The 23658-nt window shown below is 37.4% G+C and overlaps 1 protein-coding gene across 4 annotated transcripts in view; it reads left to right on the top strand.

Annotated features, from left to right (window-relative positions):
- The window catches only part of LOC126831685 (dipeptidyl peptidase 4), a 385894-nt gene that overhangs the window by 159180 nt on the left and 203056 nt on the right, over positions 1–23658 (top strand). The window contains exon 1 of one of the 4 annotated variants that reach the window (XM_050562331.2): positions 12690–12858. The exons of the other annotated variants lie outside the window; for them this stretch is intronic. Within the exon in view, the coding sequence (XP_050418288.1) occupies positions 12748–12858 (111 nt within the window). The 5' untranslated portion in view covers positions 12690–12747. Of the gene's footprint in view, positions 1–12689; positions 12859–23658 lie in introns of those variants that run through there. 4 annotated transcript variants of the gene reach the window in all.

Raw genomic sequence — 23658 nt, 5'->3', positions numbered from 1 at the left:
TCCGGGTCCTCCGATTTCCTCCCACTGCTAAAGACCCCTACGCGCAAGCGAATTTTTGAAATAAAATTGAACCATATGTTAGTCCCGAAATTACCTAGTTTGTGTCAAGTGGAGTTCCCCCCCCCCATCTCTCTCTCTCTCCCCTATCTGTCTGTTTCTCTCTCTCCCTCTCTCTCTATCTCTCTCTTACATAATACAACATTAATAATTCATTCAGTATACATAAAAATGTACCGTGTGTTAGTATATTCAATTACAAAATGGAATGTTTTCTAGTATCAAAAATACGTATGGCATCAACTGTCATATCAATTGCTTTTAATTCATATTTATTTATTAAAATAGAATTTATGTGAAACGTTCGCGTAGCTTAGATTTTTTTGTTATAATTATACTTTATGATCTCTAAGATTGTTTGCGTAAATAAATGACAATAATACAAGTGGGGTTGACCTGACATTCTGATCAATTTATTATCACTTTCATTCATCGAATACCTATCTACTAATGAGCGATAAAGATTGTAGTATTTTTGTTGTGTCATTTTGAGAGAGCCAGAGAGAGATATATGGGGAGGGGGTGGGGAAGAGGAGGGGGTTTAACGACCACTCGGCACAAACTGGGTCATTTCGGGACTAACATGGTTCAATCTTTTTTCAATAATTCGTTTGCGCGTTGTTGGCAGTAGAAGGGAACCGGAGGAACCACAGAAAACCCCCCGGATTTTTCTGCGTCGTGTGCCTTTCTGATTTGACAATAAACAATTTGAGGATTTGACAATAAACAGTGTCGGATAGGACGATAAAAAAACATGGTTTTGTGAACACACTCTACTGAACGCAAAAGAACCATTGGCAGATCGAATTCGATGAAATGTAGATGGAAACACCGCTAAATTCAAAATCTGAATTGGTTAAAAAACGACAATAATTGTTCGTGATAAGGAGCAGGGTCGCCTGTAAAACTTCGTGGGTTTTCTCTGGGTCCTCCGGCTTCCTCCCACTGCTAAAAACCTTAAAATTGAACCATATGTTAGTCCCGAGTGTATCCAGTGGACGTTAAACCTCTCTCTCTCTCTCCCTCTCTGTCTCTCTCTGTCTGTCTCTCTCTCTCGGGGGGTTGAATGGCTGAATGGTTAGCGTGCGCGCGCTGTATCATACAGTCTGTCATTGAGTCGACTGACGTGGTTTCGAATCCCCGGTTGTACGTGACAAGGAGTAGGGTCGCCTGTCCAACCTCGTGGGTTTTATTGAAATAAAATTAAGGCTAATTTCCCCTGTGCACAATCCCCGTCACTTGACTGTTGCTGCATGTACAACACCCGTCAAAAGTCAAACTAAAAGTAATCCAATTTGACCTCTATGAAACAACCAGTACAGCTAGCTGTTCTATTGTAGGTCTGTGAAAGTGAGATTATAGTAATGCCAAGCTTCCAACATTAAGTCCTGTGTCGGTAAATACACATAAAGGACTAATCTAACTATTCATGGCTAAAATCGCTAGACCTCCATCGAACCATTGTTGACTAAAGCCCGTTTTAACATGCCGATAGAATTCCATCGATCTCCGATCATCTGTACTATTCAAATTGACCTATAGACAACGTGATGTTAAAATCACCGTCTTCCTTTGATCTGTAGGCCATGACAGGTTACAAATGGCGTCGTCTGAGCTGCGGATTATAACCCAATCTATGGCTTTCATACAGACGAGCCATGTTTTATAGTTCCATACACGTAACAAGGTCTATTTACCCTCTCTCCTAGGCGTGCACGTTAGATCATAAGGTCAGTCATTGAGTCAGGTTTCGTGGTTTCGATTTCGCACTTGCACGTGACAAGAGCCCCCCCCCCACCTCCCCCCAAGCGCGCATTATTGAAATAAAATTGAACCATATGTTTATGTTGGGTGGACATAACTCTCTCTCTCTCTCTCTCTCTCTCTCTCAGGGAAATTGTACCTGGTCTATCGTCGAAAATGACAAAACCAATGAACAACGCCCGTGGTCCCGTTACTGTGCACGTGAAATATCCCTCTCCGTAGCACACTGCACGGCGTAAGCCCGACTTCATTAGAGAGTGGGACAGAATATTAGAAGGTGAAATCCCACTTCATTTGATTGTTCCTGTAGTTAAAGATCTTTTTACTGACAGTTCGAGAGGTTTTATTATAATGTAACCGTTGCCGTAAAAGCACCATACCTAAAGGTTTGCAGTTGCAGCGCAAAGAATTGATCAAATGAGTCTCTCTCTCATATTCCTTATATGGAATAGAAACAATTCATTAGTCTGAGATTTCTAAGTTTTTGGATATAGTGAGAGAACGTCGATCATCCTCCCAAAGTAGGTGGTCAAGGTGACTAAGTGGGTAAGACACTGGCTCGCTAGCCTGTTGGTCGGGTGTTCGATCCCTGCATTGGCCGAGAAAGTTCATCCAGATTTTGCGGTGTGGTCCCCCCTTGTCAGTGATGCAGGACGCAGGGCCTGACATGGGTAGCTGTCTAGTCGTTCGGATGGGACGAAAAACCGAGGTCCCGTGTACACATTGGCGTACACGTAAAAGATCCCTTGACAGTTGGAATTCGATATAAGAGTAGGCCGTAGTGCCGCTGTCCGGGCAAAATTGCCCTCATAACACACTGTATGGCGTATGCCCGCCTTCGTTAGCCCAGTTCGGAGCAGAACAGTAGGACGTTAAACCCCATTTCATTTCATTTCGCTTTGTAATGATTTATACTGTCAGTAACACTCAGTGCTTTTGACGTTCACGACACAAGTGAGCTTTTAGTTCATCCCCATCAAGTGTTGACGATGCATTAAAACATCTGTTTTAAATATTAACTGAATTGTAAAAATGGTGATTCTTATATGAAAGCAGACCGTGAGTTACTGGTCGTGAAGCCAATTACCGCCATTACAATCCAGTGACACGAGAATTTACTTTCTATTACTTGCCTCCATGATTGATGCTTGCCGACATTTTATTCCTCATCAAAAGGTCACACAGCACATCCCTTCAATGTATTCGTCAATTAATCAGTTATTCATTGACAGTACAAGTGTTAGACTGGGTTCGTCGGCAGACCTCCATTTTGATTTGTATCGGACATTCAAATCATAGGAGAGTTCAGTTGTCGTGCAGCGCCATTGGTGCTCTTTAAAGAAATTTCAATGTTGATTTATCGGTCTAGATATATTCCTGTTGTTGTTGAACTGGTGCCATGCATTGTTTACTAGAGGTTCATAGTGAAGCCCTGGAGGTCGGGTGTTCGATTCCTGTATTGGCCGAGAAAGTTCATCCAGATTTTCCGGCGTGGTTCCCCCTTGTCAGTGATGCAGGACGGAGGGGCTGACAAGGAAAGCTGTCTAGTCGTTCGGATTGGTCGAAAAACCGAGATCCCGTGTACACATTGGCGTACACGTAAAAGATCCCTTGACAGTTGGAATTCTATATACATGTAAGAGTAGGCCGTAGTGCCGCTGTCCGGGCAAAATGTCCCTCATAGCACACTGTATGGCGTATGCCCGTCCTCATTAGCCCAATTTATGAGCAGAACAGTAGGATGTTAAACCCTATTTCATTTCATTTTTCATTTCAGTTGAATCTTTAAAGCAATCTGTTCGTAGTTGACGAGACGTTAAATCATACGCCATTGTAATTTCTGTGTACCGCTTTTTAATCCTCATATTATAATTGGTTAGTTTTCAAATCAACCAATTAGAATTTTGACCAGGAATTTATATACACCTTTCATTCCATATCGGGGAGGGGTGGGCGAATGCGTTGTATCAAAAGGTCTGTCATCCAGTCAAGTGGTCTAGCTTCGATTCTCCGCTTGTACGTGACAAGGAGTAGGGTCGCTTGCCCAACCTCGTGGGATTTCTCTGGGTCGTCCGGTTTCCTCCCACCACTGGTAAAGACCACTACGCACAAGCGAATTATTGAAATAAAATTGAACTATATGTTAGTCTCGAAATTACCAGTTTGTGCCTAGTGGACGTTAAACCCTGTCTCTGTCTCTCTCTCTCTCTCTCTCTCTCTCTCTCTCTCTCTATCTATCTTTATAAAGACATTAAGGTGGTAAGTATACACATTTTATTACATATCAGTTTATTTCTGTCTATGCATCCCATCGAATAGCCGCAGCTGTGAAAATAAATCATAAAATATCAAAAAGATTTTCGTTAAAATAACAAATCTGATATGAACATGCTACATGAATGTTGATAATATGATAGACGTGTCGTCATAATTCTTACCTTGATGAACTTATATATAACACGTACAGGTATTCTAACATCAATAAACACTTATATCACTATTCATCCGGTTTTAATATACCTGGAGTATATAGTCTATATTTAGTAACAGTACCAAATTTGACTTGAACAATATTTATTCAAATAAGATAGATATTGTATACATACACTGTCAAAAGGTAAGGATTCAAAAACAAGCCAAAGGCTTTTATTAATTCGTCTCCTTATTTAATAAATATACTACAAATACAATTATGTACAGTCTATATACAAATACATTTAGCAGTACGTATTTTATATTATAGTAAGAGTACCAAAAAGCCTCTGAGAGATATAGGGAGGGTGGGGAAAAGGGGGTTAACGTTCACTCGACACAAATTATGTCATTTCGGGACTAACATATGATGTATTTTATTTTTATAATTTGCTTCTGGGTAGGAATCTTTAGCACTGGGTAGGAATCTTTAGCACTGGGTAGTAATCTTTAGCACTGGGTAGGAATCTTTAGCACTGGGTAGTAATCTTTAGCACTGGGTAGTAATCTTTAGCACTGGGTAGTAATCTTTAGAACTGGGATGAAACCACAGCAACCGGAGAAAAGCCACAAGGTTGGGCCGGAGAGACCCTACACTTTGTCACGTACAAACTTTGGATCCAAACCACGCCTCTTGACAAAGTGACAAACCTTGGCATCTAACGCGCACATGTTAAACCACTCGACCACCCGATCTTATTAACCTTGAAGTTCAACGACAGTACAACAAAGAGAGAGAGAGAGAGAGAGAGAGAGTTTAATGTCCACTCGACACAAACTAGGTCATTTCGGGACTAACACACGGCTCAATTTTACTTCTATAATTCGCTTGCGTGTAGGGAGGAAACCGGAGGAGTCCAGGGCTGTCGGTAATTTTTCACAGATGATTAGCAGCACTGCTAATCAAAAAGTCCAATTTTGCCAAATTTGATTAGCAAATTTAAAAATTGATTAGCAGTTTTCAGTTTCAACATAAAACACCTAAATAACAAGATTTTAATTGATAACAAATGATTAGATTTCATTCTTAAGATTTTTTAGAATTTTAGAACTTCTACAGGTAGCTGTGAACATTTCTGAATGAATGTAGACTTTTGGTTAGGCCTTTAGTTATGTCTGAAGCAAATTCTTGGCAGTGGCTTCTTATTTCTTCGTTAAAAAACAATTTCGTCTGCTTTTTATCGTGTGTTATTACTTTTGTTCAATCGGAAGCACGCTGTATTTTACGAATAATCTCGATTAACTAGACGCACGCGATATAAACAATAATAGTTTACGGGAATTCTTACTTTGATTTCTCATTTTACAATACGGTTACACGTATTTATTTTTTATATTTTATTTACAATACGTGGGGGATACACTGAATTTATTTTTTTTCAAATTGAATACTGATATAATTACTCGAAATTGGCATGTCTCGCAACGTGAGTGGTACTACTTGATTCCCTATTTCCGGTTTAATCGTCCCGATTCATAGAGTTATGTCCCTGTATTATATAGTATAATGAATTGAATCTGGGTAGTTCGAGAAGAAAATGTCACACGGAGAATTCCGTTTTGTTTATAAAATTTATTTGATATTTTATACACGTTGAAAGCGTTGAGAAATGTGGATAAATCTTTGTGTCAATATCCAAAATGACAGGCATATTAATGATTCGCAGTTACTGCGAATCAAAAACGTTAGATTTTAATTTTTGATTAGCAACGGACAAAATATGTATCGCACATTGCGCTACGATACTGGTTGTCGGCAGCCCTGCGGAGGACCCGGAGAAAACCCACGAGGTTGGACAGCAGTACAACAAGGGTTTGTTAGATATGTAAATCCCTTCAATAAGAAGTGTTATATGCAGCTGCGTGGCTAGGTTAAGGCCAATCAGCCTCGGGTGGCATTTGTTTTAAAGACGGCACCGCATTGTTAAAATGGGTGTATTTCTGTCAGGACAGCAGTAGAAGGAGAATGCGCATGATACAATTATATGTTTACAACGAAAACACTTCTTACTGTTCTAATCCGGAGAACCGATAGAAAACCCACGAGTTTTGATATGGACCCTACTCTACTCAATGACAAAACTTGTGATGTAAATCACACGCGATAGACCACCCATACCCCACGGAATAGTATGAAGTAAGATATCAAAAAGATTTCGGTTGAATGAAAATAAATCGTTTTATTATCTCCTTTGATACGGAGATGAGAATATCAACAAATATAGGATTTCTACCTGTATCAAGGTAACAAGGGTACATTGGTTAGATATTTCATGTTACTATTTCTTGTGATACCCTATCTACTACATCTGTTTCATTCATTCTTTGGGGGGTTGGATGGGCGAATGGTTAGCACGTGCACCTGGTATCATAAGGTTGGTCGTCGAGTCAACTGGCGTGGTTTTGATTCTCCGGTTGTACGTGACAAGGAGTAGGGTCGCCTGTTCAACCTCATGGGTTTTCTCCGGGTCCTCCGCTTTACTCCCAATGCTAAAGACCCCTACGCGCAAACGAATTATTGAAATAAAATGTGTTAGTCCCGAAATGACCTAGTTTATGTCGCGTGGACGTTAAACCCCATATCTCTCACTCTCTCGCTCTCTCTCTCTCTGATCTTTCTCATATTCATTCTTCGTTCACTCCACCTCACACGTTGTATATCATACCTCTGATAATCTTCAGTAATAAGGAAGCAACGGTGGATCAGTGAGTAAAGCGATGGCTAACTAACATGGAGGTCCTGGGTTCGAGCCTGGTGTTGACCGAGCAAGTACAGCAAGGTTTCCTCTTGACAACGAGGTCTCGTGTACATGTTGGTGTGTACGTTAAAGACCCTTGGCGGTTGGAATTCGACGAAGAGTAGGCGAAAATGTCGCTGCCCGGGCAAAATATCCTGCATAGTCCACTGCATGGTGTGTACCCGTCTTCGTTAGCCCGTTTGGTACAAGAACATCAAGACGTTAAATCCCATTTCATTTCAAGTGGGCGTAACAGTTCATTTTTATAGATTTAAACATACATTATGGAAGAGCTAAATTTGCCTATTGCAGGTCATTCTTAAGGCCTGAAATGTTATCTAAATCATTAATGAGACATTAATTAACTTATCCAGACCATAATCAACGCTAGCCTGTGATATTTACTGGATTACGATCAGATTTGCTGATCAACTTTCATTCATGGTTTAATCATGAAATGAATAATCGAGACTATGTTTTTTATCGTGCCGACTTTAGTAATGAAGATCGAGGCTATGCCGAAAATTCAATCGCTAAAATCTCGGTTCAGAGTGGATCAATTTGACTGAAATTTTCAGCAAATTGCCTTTACATTATCTAGTTTCTAACTATTATAGTGAGAACTGTCAGCTCTTCATCTAATGTCCCATAATGTATCTTTATGCATCTCGTTGATTGATTGATTGGTTAATAGCCACAGACGAAAGGTTACAAGTTTAACGTCATTAGAATTATATATATATGACAATGTCATTTCCCTGACAGATTTAAATTAATTGTCTGTTTTTCTAACAGTGGGGTCGATTAATGACATAATTAATTTTTTTTACAAGGACAGGTAATAATCAGTCAAGTTACTTTCTATTAACATTTATTATAGATTTTAGTAGAGTTTAAGCCATGATGGCTCGGTTAGTACGATTAGACCGGCGGTGGCTTAGTGAATAAAGCGCTGACTCAACAACCAGGAGATCTGTTGTTCGGCTCCGCTGTTGGCCTAACAAGTTTCCCCAGGAATTTCCAGCGCGGTTCCCCTTGTCAGTGAGTGTATGACCCGGACGGAACGGTAGTCTCGGTCACCCAGAACCCCCTAGTCTTCAACATACGGGGGGTTTGGGACCGTTGTCAATATTTGACGAAAAGTTCCATTGCCCATGCGTAACCGGGAGTTTATTTTTTATGTGGCTGATTATCCAGTATCTTCGGCCAAGTCAAGTAATAGTTGCGCCCCTTCGCGCAATGTATCCCATAATTCTTGCATTAATATAAACAAACATAAATCGTAACGACGAATTAGGATTAATTTTAAAAAAACAAAATACATAGATATGACCCATGAAGAGATAAATTTTACAATAAAAAGAATTAAGAGTGTTTTATATTGAACTGACAATGCAATCAAAAGGATTTACTGAAATGGCATTCTTAAATTAATGTCATCGTGTTTTAAGACTAGTTACCCCCTTACACTTCGTTTATGATACTGTAAAAGACCGGATATTCTAGCCAATGACCTATTATTCTCAACTGTTGACAGCGCATCCAGACTAAAATTCGTGAAATATATACTTCTTTAGATGATAGAGACTAATGGAACGGCAAAAGTAAACACCGTGTACATATTCTTAACACAAAAACACTGTCCATGAGGACAAGAGCGGCGAGTAGACCCTGTAAAACCCTCATATTTCTTGTCGGTATTGATAGTGCTACAACTATATAATAAATACCTTAGTATTGACAGTGCTATCATTTATATAGTAAACAGAACAGGGAATTATTGAAGTAAATTTGCACTATGTTAGTCCCGAAATCATCTTGTTTGTAGTTTATGTTAAAATAGACGATAAACTCTCTCTCTCTCTCTCTCTGTCTCTCTGATCGAAAGTGATGATTAACGGTTGATTGTCTACTTCATATAGCGTCAACAACATAAAGCATCAATCATTTTTATGTCATTGTCAGTCTGGATAATCAGGTATAGAATATTGTATACGAATGCCATCTAGTAGTCCCTTGATAATCAAGTACACATATTGTGTAGGGGGACTCAATTATGTAACATTATTGAAACTATTACAATATTAGCGCGCCAATACCCACGTGCCATATAGCGATTCCCAATACTCATCGTCTCTTCATTGTTATATTAATGGTGTGTTTTATGAGAAGGGGACCAGAAAATAATGTCAATGATTTCTAGGTGAGAGCCATGTTGGCGGACAATTTGTTTATTAGGTTAATAAATCTTTGATCGATGTACCGTGTGATATTTTGCGTGATTGTGCAGTTGGAATTTGGTTATGTTAATTTGGTTATGTGAATTTTGGTACACTGTAATGGTAGTGTTTGGATGTAATTTGCGTACACTGTAATGGTAGTGTTTGACTGTAATTTGGGTACACTGTAATGGTAGTGTTTGGCTGTAATTTGCGAACACTGTAGTGGTAGTGTTTATATGTAATTTGGGCACACTGTAATGGTAGTGTTTGGATGTAATTTGTTTACACTGTAATGGTAGTGTATGGATGTAATTTGGGTACACTGTAGTGGCAGTGGTTGTATGTAATTTGGGTACACTGAAATGGAAGTGGTTGGATGTAATTTGGGCACACTCTTATGGTAGTGTTTCGTTGTAATTTGGGTACACTGTAATGGTTAACTGCCATTTGGGTAGACTGTAATGGTAGTGGTTGGGTGTATTTTAGGTACACTGTAATTGTTAACTGTCATTTGGGTAGACTGTAATGGTGGTGGTTGAGTGTATTTTGGGTACACTGTAATGGTTAACTGTCATTTGGGTAGGCTGTAATTTGGGTACACTGTATGGTGGTGGTTAGCTCTAATGTAATTTTGTTTTGGTCATGGTTCTTGTAATCTGCTAGAGGTTTGGTGTATCTCGGTAGTGTTTTTGGGGTACTGTGTTGCTCTTTTGCAACTTTTTGTTGCTGTAATCTGGTAGTGATGGCGTGTAATTTTATGCTTCTTGCCTAGTGAATGGATGTAAATTGGTTGTAATTTGGTGTCGTACTGGTGGTGGTTGTTATTAGATGCAATTTGGTTAGGTTTGGGTGTAATTTAGTACTGGTCGAGTTTTAGTGTACTCGGCTAGTGTTTGTATGTAATTTAGTACTGGTAGTGTTTGGGTGCAATTTAGTATTGGTCGAGTTTTGGTGTAGTGTTTAATTGTAATTGTGTAGTATTGTCGTAGTGGTAGGGTATTCTTGTGGTATTGAGTTGGTGTAAAAGTCAATACTAGAAACTAAATAGATAAATTGCTTAGAATTTGATTTAAACTCAATTCATCAATTATGGATTTTTTTTACGTATAGAAGTTTGACAGAGGTAATTCATCTTGGCTTCTTGTTTTCATTTTTCTTGCTGTTGCAAAAGGCTGAATAAATATTCTACATCTAAATATAGTTTAAAATAAACCAAACTATTTAAAGTCTCCGTTTGGCTGCCGAAGAACACCAAAAAAAAATCGTGTTTTCTAATCTCATTTCTCTTGTGTGGTTTATTGTGTTATACAGTGATTGATGGTGAGTCCTGAAACCGTTAGTTAAACCTTATCTTCTATTGACTAAAACATTAACTTAACATGTTACAAGAGTTTATTGAGCATCTGGTTACAATTAAGATCATTAAAGAGGTTTTTACGTGTGAATAGTAAACAGGTAGGTGTTTTGGGGGTCTTTATTCAGTTTCACTTTGATGAATGTGTATAGGTGTTTTATGTAACGTCAGAAAATGTTTGGAGATCCGTGTAGTTTGATACTGGTTTTGTTCATTTTAATTGATAGATTGGATTTTATTCATTGTACGGTATTGTTAATATTAATTGATATTGGATTTTATTCATAGTACGGTTTTGTTAATATTGACCGATACTAGAGTTTATTCATAATATAGTTTTGTTTTTATTGATATTGGCCGAGAAAGTTCATCCAGATTTTCCGACGTGGGTTCCCCTTTTCAGTTGTGCAGAACGGAGGCCCTGGCAAGGACAGCTTTCTAGTCCTTCGGATGAGACGAAAAATCGAGGTCCCGTGTATATATTGGAATGCACGTAAAAGATACCTGGCAGTTGGAATTCGATATAAGAGTAGGCGATAGTGCCGCTGCCCGGGCAAATTTCCCTCATGGCACACTGTATGGCGTATGCCCGTCTTCATTAGCCCAGTATAGGAGCAGAACAGTAGGACGTTAAACCCCATTCCATTTAATTTCATTTCGTTTTTATTGATTGATATTGGATTTCATTCATAGTACGGTTTTGTTTTTATTGATTGATATTGGATTTCATTCATAGTATGGTTTTGTTATTATTAATTGATATAGGATTTTGTTCATAGTACGGTTTTGTTAATATTAATTGATATTGGATTTTGTTCATAGTACGGTTTTGTTAATATTAATTGATATTGGATTTTGTTCATAGTACGTTTTTGTTAATATTAATTGATATTGGATTTTGTTCATAGATATTAATTGATACTGGATTTTGATCATAGTATAGTTTTGTTAATATTAATTGATACTGGATTTTGTTCATAGTATGGTTTTGGTAATATTAATTGATATTGGTTCGTATTCATGATATGGCTTTGTGAATATTAATATATTATCTCCGGTCCATAATACCACTCTTCCAGCTAGTTATCTTGCTGTTCTTGTAGATCCCAATTAGGTTGATATTGGTTTGTATTCACGGCAAGTTTTGTTCATAGTTATGCCATGTGACAGGGTAGGATTGGCTTAGAGTCGATGCCAAAGTCCCTTTGCCTACTGTTCAAAACAGGACTGGGAAATCGTGATTGAAGTATTTATATGTCATGGTTAGGGTCATCAGGTTTTTCCCTGTTACTATAGTTGTCCTGAGACAATTAAACGATCTATTAAACTGTGTCGTCTGTCATTTTTCAGGTGTACGTCTGTGCAAATGTTTTAAATAGCGTTGCTAAGCAACAATTCACAAAACAATGTCTTCTATGGTGAATCTTGTATCGTGGTCTTCTTGACACTTCTCAAAACAAAGGGCAAGATAACTCTAAGATTATCATCCGGCACTCCCACGAGCCAATCCTTGTGGATTATTTACACTGTGCTTGTCCAGGACATTCTGATTTGCATCATTCAATTATTCTACGACTTATGAATATTCTGAATATTTTTATATTGCTGCGCAGAATATTTTATTGCTTTAAAGTAGATTATCTATACGATCGTTTGTGCGTGATGAATGTCAGATAGACGTAACATGCTGTAAAACTATTAAAATATGTACTAATGACGTTTAAAATATAATATTCCGTGGATTATTTCCCCATGGTGCTATGGATTTTATACTGTCACCGTTTAGATATTATGAATTTTTCCGTTTCCACTACATTTTAAAACATTTGAAGACGAGCTTTTGAACAGGTCAAGTGGGTGCTATGAACACTGTGAATTCTGTGTCGATATTGATTAAAAATTTACAAGAGATGTATAGATTAAAACTACTTTGTTATGTTTTGAACATGTTGGAATTATTTGTTCCTGTCATTTTCCAAAAAATTTGGAATGTGAGAATTTGAAATATTCAAACATCAGACTGTCTTGTTGTGTTATCGCCATCATCATTTTGTCAAATAAACAAATGATGTTCATACATATATATAGATGTTTACAAATATATTGTGATTCTGTGTGAAAAAGAACAAAATCTAACACCATGTTTTCGAACTCGACAGCACCAAAACCTGACAAAGATTCGTCGACTGGAACAAAGAAAAAGGGATTTTCAAAAACTGGGGTTGTGGACGGTGCTTTTAATGCTTTTGAGGTAAGGTTATTTTATTATATTATTTTAAAGGACATATAACTCTTTTTGTTTAGGGTTATGTGCCCTTTAAATGATGCATTTACCGCACTTTGCATTTGTTTTTAAAACAAATCAGGTGGCAACATTTGGATATCTACAATCCAAATGGCTCAAACCTATACAATAAACAATACAGACCCGGAGTTCACAAAGCATTCTCAGACTTAAGTTAAGAATTCATTCAACTTTCAATCACTATTTATGAGAAATATCTTTGATCCAGAAACACAAAACTTTGCACATAGTTTCTTATTGATGTATTTGATACACTAAAACAAAAGTTGTATAAAGGGCTATATTAATTTCTTAACGTAAGTCTGAGAATGCTTTGTGAACTCGGGGCCTGATAATTGATTTAACTTATAAAGTGGCAAACTGCAGTTTATAAATCTACTCTGTGAAACTTGTACAAAAGATAAATACATGATTATAAACACAAAGTGTAACAAATATACGGTAAGATATAATTTAACAATAACACATTACAGGAATAAAAAAAGACTTATATAGCACAATACAGAAAGAACAAGGCTTATATAGCACATTACTGGAAGAACAATACTTATATAGCACAATACAGGACGAACAGGACTTATATAGCACAATACAGGAAGAACAAGACTTATATAGCACAATACAAGAATAACACGACTTATATACCACAATACAGGAAGAACAGGACTTATATACCACAATACAGGAAAAACAAGACTTACATAGCACAATACAGGAATTACAAGACTTATATAGCACAATACAGGAATAATAAGACGTATCTTATATAGCACAATACTGAAGGAACAAGACTTATATAGCACAATACTGGAAGAACAAGACTTATATAGCACAATACAGGAAGTAAAACCCATGAAGAATACCATAAAATTTAGTGAAAGAGTTGATTTAAGTTGATACAAATACAATAAACAGTACAATAGAAACCTTTAGTGCAAATACATCGACACTAATTTATTAATGAAACTGTGTTACGTCACCACAAAGTTACGAGCATTATTTACTAATTTTTGTACAAACATATTTCTGGAATAATTAGGTTTAAACTTATCACGAAATATCCGAATCCCTCCAAATCCATTGGCTACTGTCCTGACATAATAGATATGTGTTGTCGAAGGTTTTCGAGGTTTGATTCAGGTTTTAGTGGAGATTCGTGATTTTGAGATTGGGGAATAGTAGGTTAATAGACGGAGGACATCACCTCAGAGAAACGACCTCTTTTCCTAGTATATACATGTAGGTTCATTTGACATCGCGTTATAAAATATTCATATGGTCATCCCCTTCGCGATATTTTTATCAGATAATATTGGCATATTGGCCTGGGTGAGGATTAATCTCGTCGGAAATTGGTAAAAATAACAGGCCGAAAATTGTCACGAAATTCAGATGGAAATTAATGAACCAAGCTTGAGAGAAGCTACGAATTATTTTCAAACTATATCTATGCGTTTACCGGGCGAAGTATCCTGTATCTCCCGCTTAGGAATCAATAATATTCACACAAACCTGGAAGAAAATTTGAACTTGTTTTATGATTTTTTTTACCAAGAAAACAGACATACAATAAGGAATGAAAAGAAGGAGAAAGATATTATCTAAATAAACCCGGCTCTACATTCGTCTGTACTTAGTAGTGGGAGTCCAGATTTCGTTAAAGTAACACAAGTTATCTCCCCTTAATTGAAGTTATTATTGCTAACACGGTGATTCTATTGGCATGCTATGTATGAAACTACGTACAAAAAGTGCTAAATATTATTGATTAATTTACAAGAAAGTAGAATCACCGCTGATTAATATAAATTGGATCACCAAGTGTGTCCGGGCGCAACGTACGAGGGGAGATAACTCCATTTTCCGTAGCACTTTAAGTTTATGAAGATTTAATCAATTTCGACTAGTTTATATTATATAATGCTTGGTATTGATCAAACGAATGGTAAATAAGATACTGGATGCCTCCGTTTTAGACTCCGATAACTATTTGACGGTTGCATAGTAGGGGACACAACTGTACATTTAAAAATGTGGAATCAGACCACAATATAATAAAAGGTAAGCTTATTATTAAATTAAATCAATCGAAAGCATTGGTGGCGTTATTTGTCATTTAGCATATTCATACGAACCTGCCGCCCCCCCACTTTCACATAAAAATATTAAACCATGCATCCAACCAGATTAGTCAGCATAAGGGAAACCAAAATAGTTGACACTTGGGAAATGAGTTAATTGGGTATTTCCCGTGTTAATAAATAGAAATGTAGACATTTTTAATATATTTTTTATACTTACACACTTTGTATATAAGAGTAAGAGGCCTATTATATACGATGTGAATGGTGTGTGATTTACACAGTAAAGGGTGCGTTATATTCTAGGCGAATAGTGTGATTTACACAGTAAAGGATGCGTTATATTCTAGGCGAATGGTGTGATTTACGCAGTAAAGGGTGCATTATATTTCAGGAATGGTGTGATTTACACAGTAAAGGGTGCGTTCTATTCCAGGCGAATGGTGTGATTTACGCAGTAAAGGGTGCGTTATATTCCAGGGGAATGGTGTGATTTACACAGTAAAGGGTGCGCTATATTCCAGGGGAATGGTGTGACTTACACCGCAAAGTCATAAGCCACATCGTACATCCAGAAGACAAGCTTAAAAATGTGCGGACTTTTTTTTTAAAAAAAAAACAAAGCTTCTTGATATTTACATATGTATGTATTAAACACTGTTTTTCGCGTTCATTAAGATGTGGGGTGCTAAATGGTCTACAGTGAACGATTTATATCATATAGTCTGTCAATGAGTCAAGTGAGAGAGAGAGAATGGGGTTTAACGTCCACTCGACACAAACTAGGTCATTTCGGGACTAACATGGTTTAATTTTATTTCAATAATTCGCTTGCGCGTAGGTGTCTTTAGCAGTGGGAGGAAACCTGAGGACCCGGAGAAAACCCACGAGGTTGGACAGGCGACCCTTCTCCTTGTTACGCACAACCCGGGATTCGAAACCACGCCAGTTGACTCATTGACAGGCTTTATGATACAGTGCGCACCTGCTAACCATTCGCCCCCCCCCCCCATGAGTCAAGTGGCATGGTTTCTATCCTAAGCTCATTGCTAGCCTGCGATATTTACTGGGTTTGAATCCGATTTGCTGTTCAACGCTCATTAATAATTTAATCCAAAAATGGATAATCGATAATATGTTGGGGTTTTTTTTAATCTTACCGACTTCAGTAATGATGATCGAGGCTAGGCCTAAAATTCCAAAGCAAACATCGCGGTTTAGAGTGGAACAATTTGACTGAAATATTTAGCAAATTCCCTTTACATTATCTATTATTTAACTATTTTAGTGAGAACTGCCAGCTCTTTATTTAATCCCCCATAATGTATCTTTAACAAACGTGGTTGCACAAACTGTCTAAATGTCAGAATATTGATCTATTTCAAGTTAATTTTAAACCAATTACCACGATCATGTTTTCAAATATATAAAATATTATGTCGGAAAATCAATGAAAGCCTTGCAATATCTTTTTTTTTTCAATTAAGTCAAATGTTGATGAAATATCCGCATAGTTGATGAGAGGGTCCATGATTGCTATATCGCTGGTGTTATAGTTTCATGCATACTTTATGAACAATATCTAAATGTGTTACTGCTCTTCAATTATTTATTGGGAAAGTGAATAGTTTTTGGATGGAAATAGATATTAAGGTAACCGACAAAACTTATGATGAAAATCGAACGTTGAAAGTTGGCTAACAGCTCTTGATCGATTTCATCCACATGTCTAAAGAAACGCTAGGGGTGGAGCGTGGGGTGGGGTGGATGGGGGTGGGGGTTAGTATCCCCCCTACCTAAGTGTGCCGAGCATGCTGATTAGCTGTGCCCAGGACTCATTTTATCAGCACATGAAATGTTCTGCTAGCTTCTAAACTGTAGGGTCGGGCAGCGGTATGGGGAGGGGGGTCTAATGTGTACACTTTAGATCATAAAGTCTGTCATTGAGTGAACTGGTGTGATTTTGATTCCCACCTTGTACGTGAATAAGGAGTATGGTCGCATTTCCAACCTTGTGGGTTTTCTCCTGGTTCTCAACCCCACCCCACCCCACCCCACCCCTAATTTGTTATTCGAATTTTTGGTCTGCATACAGCGTGCTAGGTGACTATCGGAGAAAATAGAGTGGCCACAGAAACCCCACGAAATTAAGGTGGCGAATCACACACCCATGATTCGTGGCTGGATCTAATTGTTAAGGCCAACCCAATTTTCGTCAAGGTCGCTAAGATGTAAATAAGATTAGGGCACGTGATTGTTGGCGAGATTGTATGTTAGGGTTAGGTTAAGCTTTAGGACTAGGTCCAGGGTTAGGGTTGGGATTAGAGCTAGCCCTGTTTACATCTCGTGACCTTGACCAAACTTTGAAGCTGACCTTATAAAATAGATTTAACCCGTGATCCGTAATGCTGTATGATGCCATGTCACAGTTGATGATTATCGTTTATCCCGGTTCGCCCAGCATGCATAGAATTCGCTTTACTTATAAACGGAAAAAAACCGACAGTGAAACAACTTTCCTGGTACCAGATAGATCACATTCATTATTTTAATGGCAACATTTTTCGTTACCAATTTACAGACATACACCTACGTTTCACGCCAATTAATTTGGCTTCGTGGTGTTTGGTGTTAGTCGAAAGTGTGAAAGCTTTTAACTTATCCCCCAAAGATTCGAAACGACCGTTTCCAATTGGCTGTAATATTTCTCTTCGAACTGTTCATGCAATATAGATGAAATTTGGCGTTAATAAGACGCGGATTTCTTTATGCGGTTATTAAGCTGTCATCATTTAAAAATACCCCCAACAATATAACTATTATCGTTAATGTCTTTCTCTGAGATTATATAACATTTTTTCACATAGATGTTTATAAATCATTTATTAATTATTCTTGACCATTTAGAATACTAGATTATTCCTGACTTTCAACTTGTGATAATTCTCCGATTGTTTACTAATATTTTCGATGGTTGTATTGTGTTTGTATCAATGTTTAAAGAATCAATGTTGTTATTATTTCATAAAACGTATTTAAGAGTTTTTAATAAATCTAATTTTAGAACATTTTCTGAAGTGAGACAATAGTATATTTTCTAGATGCCATGACAGTGTATTTTTTTTTTTTTTTTTTAAATATAAAGTCTTTGTTTCGTTTCTTTTCCGTGGTTCTGATTTTTCACATTACCTAAAATCTTAGATGTCTTCAAAACGGTTGTCGTTTAGTTTAGTTAGCAGATGGTGGCTGTGTTATGCACGAGGCGTCGCCGTCGGTGAGTTCATATACAGATGAGTGGACTATGTCTTGGCCTTATTGAAAGAGCTAGCTATTTATCGGTAAAACATAACATACGGAATATAAAACGAGAAAAAAAACGAAATAAGAAACCCTCTAATATTAATAAGATTGATTAATTACCTAAATATGTATCTTCAAAAATGTTTCCTTCTGACATAAATTGTTCTTAAGACGAACAGTAATGTGAGATGTTGTGAGAACGTGCAGTAAGCTTCCTGTAGACGTTCTGCTGTCAGCCGCGCTTACAGAAACGTGTGTAACTTTATCAATCTAATTTTAAAAGGCATTATCTTGAAAGAAAAAGATAAAAGTTTAAATGTGAGAGAGAGAGAGAAATGGGGTTTAACGTCCACTCGACACAAACTAGGTCATTTCGGGACTAACATATGGTTTAATTTTATTTACATAATTCGCTTGCGCGTAGGGGTCTTTAGCAGTGGGAGGAAACCGGAGGACCCGGAGAAAACCCATGAGGTTGGACAGGCGACCCTACTCCTTGCCACGTACAACCGGGGATTCGAAACCACGCCAGTCGACTCAATGACAGACTGTATAATACAGCGCTCGCACGCTAACCATTCAGCCATCCAAACCCCCGTTTAAATGTGAATCGATCTTGTTTGTCTGGGGTTCGTGTAACTTTCCTTTAATTCATCTTATTTACCTAATGCCGCTTTAATATCTGGGGGTGGATGAACGAATGGTTAGCGCGTGCGCGTTGAAACATAAAGTCTGTAATTGAGTCAACGGGCTTGGTTTCGATTCTCTGGTTGTACGTGACAAGGAGTGGGGTCCAACCTCGTGGGTTTTCTCTGGGTCCTCCGGTTTCCTTCCACTGCTTAAAGACCCCTACGCGCAAGCGAATAATTGAAATAAAATTGAACCATATGTTAGTCCCGAGTGTCGAGTTTAAACCCCATTTCTCTCTCTTTCTCTCTTCCATTGGCCCGCTTGGTGCAAAAAAGTAGGACGTTAAACCCCATTTCATTCAGATACAAAAGTACAACAAACAATTCACTCTTCGAACTCTTCCGATGAGAAGTGATATCAAGCTTTCTGGAAAGATTCAAATTTCCCAGCTGAATAATACATAAACGTAGTGAGTGCATATATGTTTAACGCCATTTATAGGATATTTTTTAATTTAAAATAATCTATACTTTCCATGCTCCAGCCTCTTGAAATTCCTCTAACATTGTTTCCGGCCTTCGCTGTTCTTCTCATGTACTAAGATATTTTTTCAATGTATTGAACATTGCTTCACAAGTGTGTAATGATGTCGGTTTGAATAGAGAGTTTGACGGTGATTGATTTCTTCATATTATTAGAACCAGACTTTATAAAGGAGAAAATAATTCTAGGAAGTTAACTACTTATTTACTTAACATTTCACTTTGTCTGTTGCGATATTCCATGTTCTGTTCTTACACATTCTGTTCTTAGGTTTGTTTTTTGCATTGTCCTCCATTTCATCGAACAACATTTCTTCTTGCCACGGACAAGCATAAACGGGGTTGGTTACTTAAACATACATTATGCAAGAGCTAAATCTGCCAATTGCAGGTCTTTCTGTAGGCTTGAAATGTTATCTAAATTATTAATTAGACATTAGTTAACTTATCCAGACCATAATAAACTTTCGATGGCATCACAAGCCTGTGATATTTATTGGATTATGATCCCATTTGCTGCTCGACTTCCATTCGTAATTTAATCATGAAATAGATGATCGAGACTATGTTTTTTATTGTACAGACTTTAGTAATGATGATCGAGGCTAGGCCGAAATTTCAATCGCTTAATTCTCGATTCATAGTGGATCAATTTGACTGAAATTTTCAGCCAATTGCCTTTACATTATCTAGCTTTTAACTATTGTAGTGAGAACTGCCAGGTCTATATCTAATCTCTCATAATGTATCTCTAACATTTAACTTTGTTGCGCTATTCCACATTCTGTTTTTACGTGTGGTTTTGGCATTTTCACCCATTTCATCGAACGATTCTTGCCACGGACAAGCAATAACGGGTTGAGCGGCCTTCTATTTAAATCAATCGTTGCCGGTGTTGGCCGAGAAAGTTCACTGGGATTTGTCAGACCCTCCGCCCTGCGGAGAACGCTAGATCGGAGACAGTCCTGCTCATTTTATGACGTCATATGTGGATTATGGGTTAGGGTAAGGGTTAGGCTTGGCCCAGGGTTAGGGCTAGCCCTGTCTACATCTCGAGACTGACGAAAGCTGCAGGTCCTAGCACTTACCCTAACCCTTATCCTAACTCACAATCCACATATGTCGTCATAAAATGCGCAGGACCGTCTCCGATCTATCGATTGAGTTCTGTGAGCTTGTCATGTATTAGATGTCGAATAAAAGTGACTTTGGAAAAATATAAAATACGGAATATAAAACAAAATAAAACGGAAAACGAAATATAAAAACGTTTGATAATAATCATATAGCTTGAGGATATGATATAATAATGTACATGTACATACAAGGTTTCAAGCATAATCCCCAGTGTTGGTAAAAAAGGAGAGTGATCCAAATGTTGTGATTCCTCTTAAACATACATTATGCAAGAGCTAAATCTGCCTATTGTAGGTCTTTCTTTAGGCCTGAAATGTAATATAAACTATTAATTATTAGACATTTATTAAATAAAACAAGACCATAATTAACTCTCGTTGGCATCGGATACTCGAGATTTTAACCAGATTAGAACGGTTCGCCATTAAAAAAATTAATTTAAAACTAGGAAAGCGAGGCTAAGTCTTGAATATATCAATTCGCTGGTTACCACTATGCACACATCTTGTCAAAACTACAAACAGTGATAACTTGGCTCAGGATGAAGTAATGTGAATGAAATTTGCAATATTTTCATTTTACATTATTTTTTTTCTAGCTATTATAGCACGAATGGTCAGCTCTTTGTCGAATTCTTACATAATGTATCTTTAGCGAAACGCTACATTAAGTTATATTCAGTCCGATATTATTTCATCAGACAGTTTTAAGCTTTTTAGACCGTGTGTAAAATTGCATTTCACAGAGGTCGCATAAAGTTTGACTTTTCTTGTACTCCTTCTCCCGGGCCAGTCAGGGTTTCTTTAAAGACAGCTTAATCGTCTGGTGGAGATTACATAATTTAATTTTACAAGTTCTTTGAAATGTCTGTCTGAACGCTACACAGCCACTCGTTCGTCAATTTTAAACTAATAACTTAAAAGTTACGACCTTTGACATTAGGATCTGTACGAGGTATTATTTGTTCCTGCTGGGTGAAATTACTTCACAATTCTAGCAATACCCTTAACTCTTCGCTTTTTTTTCGGGTTGGTCGATTGCTTAACGGGTTAGTTCGCCAATGCTAGTTGGACAGTGACTTACGTAAAGATACATTACGTAAGATTTACATAAAGAGCTGTTCGTTTTGGCTATAATAGTTAAAGGGACCATACCGATTTTTACAGTCTCCGAAATAAAAGTCTGTGTACGTATGAAATTTAAGCGCCAAAATATAGAGGAATGGTGTATTTACTTTGTCTCAAAATTTCAGCTAAAAATATTGAGTTGTTCGGACGTGAACGTCAAAACCGCTTATCCGGACACGTAACCGTTTTAATATTTCGGGTCAATTGTTTCATTGGGTGATGTGATAATCTATTGCCGCTCTTTTCGAGGTCTATACGCGTGCTGTACTTAATAACGAAAGGTACATTTCACCTACACGTTATTTTTAAAAATTAATAGTCTGGTTTTATCCAGACACCGATCTCCATTTCCTGATGAAGACTGACGGGTTTAAGTTGTTTGGAAACGTATCACTTTAGTTGATTGGCCCTAAGGTGGGACATTTTAAGGGCTTTTAACACAAAATTCAGAAGTTTTATTCTCCAAGATATAACCGAGATTGGCTCTTTAAAGAAGATTAGGTAATAAACAATGAATATATTGAAAATTTCAATCAAGTTCTATAGTCTAGTTAGTCTCAGTTGTCAAGTACCATTTAATTTTCCATTTTAATTTTAATCCATTCAATCTGAGCGTCTAAGTGGTTGATTATAAAAGTGACATTTGACGACAAAAACGTTACTGGCCTATAACTCCCTTAATTTCCAATTACACTGACCCCCAAACTGTACTGTACATATAACCAATTCCCATTGAAATAAAGGTGAAACCTTACCGCATAACTGTATGATTTGATTAAACGCAACTGCAATGCGAAATGTCTTTTCATTTTAAAATGGCCGCCGAACCAGAATCACGTGATTTCACGTCACTCGAAAATACAGTAAACGTGTTCGGTAAGATAAGATTAAGATTTCAGTGTTCCGCTCTTTACTATTTGTAACATAATTACTTATTTCCACGCAAACTGTGATGATATGTGTTGCAAATTTGCAACTGAACCAAATTTTACTTGCGCAAAACCTCGAATAGTGTATCAATTGTAGCTTCGCATAAGACAGGACGCGGGTACAATATTGTAGCTAGTTGCTTATGGGCTTGCCATGTGAATAAATGTCGAAATAATAATGCATATAACATTTAGCTAGGAGATAACATTTTATGAACGCCTCTCAAAACATACATTCATTCAGCAGGAGATAACCGATAACTTTAATCATAAAAATAAAGAACCAGCATGATCATCTTGGGAAGAACGTTCACCGGAATAATTTGGCTAACCTATATATCGCTTCAGCGCGTTGGATTTTCGAAAGCAATAATACAATCACAAGGGAAATCATTACGTTTTTTTTTTATAAAATCCTCGCAACCAAACTCCGATTGTCGAGGAAATCCCTAAATATTTTAATATAGTCTCGGAATCATTTTAAATCAAAGACATATATTCTTTGGTGCGAATCCGGGTTAATCAGAGACGATTACTTAAACGTTGTTTAATCTTAATTACCACTGTCGAATACGACCCTTGTTCGGATATTAGCTCTATTTTAAAAGGAAGCGGAGCCCGTGGCGTATCTATGTTATGTCGGTATAACTTTATATAAAATGGTTCGATAAAGTCGCATGTTTGAAGCCAAGAAGCAAGTTAAGGTCTTGAATATTGATGTGTGAGTGAGTGTTCTATGGTGATTACAGTAACTTAGATCCACGAGTCATTCCATCTTACGTAAGCTATTCATACACACGTGTTTCTCAATCCCGGAGATCTTTGGAGAGATTTGATTCAGTGAATGATCCATCTTGCGGGGATTTTTTTTCTGCGTGTATTTGACGTTAAGTTAGTGTGGTGTTTGAAAGTGAATGATTTCAATTCATCAAAGTGTGTTTTATAAAACCTAGTGGTGTTGTATCAGACAGTAATACAGTGTAATAACATGCCCAGATCC

This window comes from Patella vulgata, chromosome 9 (genome assembly GCF_932274485.2).
Source record: "Patella vulgata chromosome 9, xgPatVulg1.2, whole genome shotgun sequence".
NCBI lineage: Eukaryota > Metazoa > Mollusca > Gastropoda > Patellidae > Patella > Patella vulgata.
This window is presented reverse-complemented; position numbering and strand designations above follow the sequence as displayed.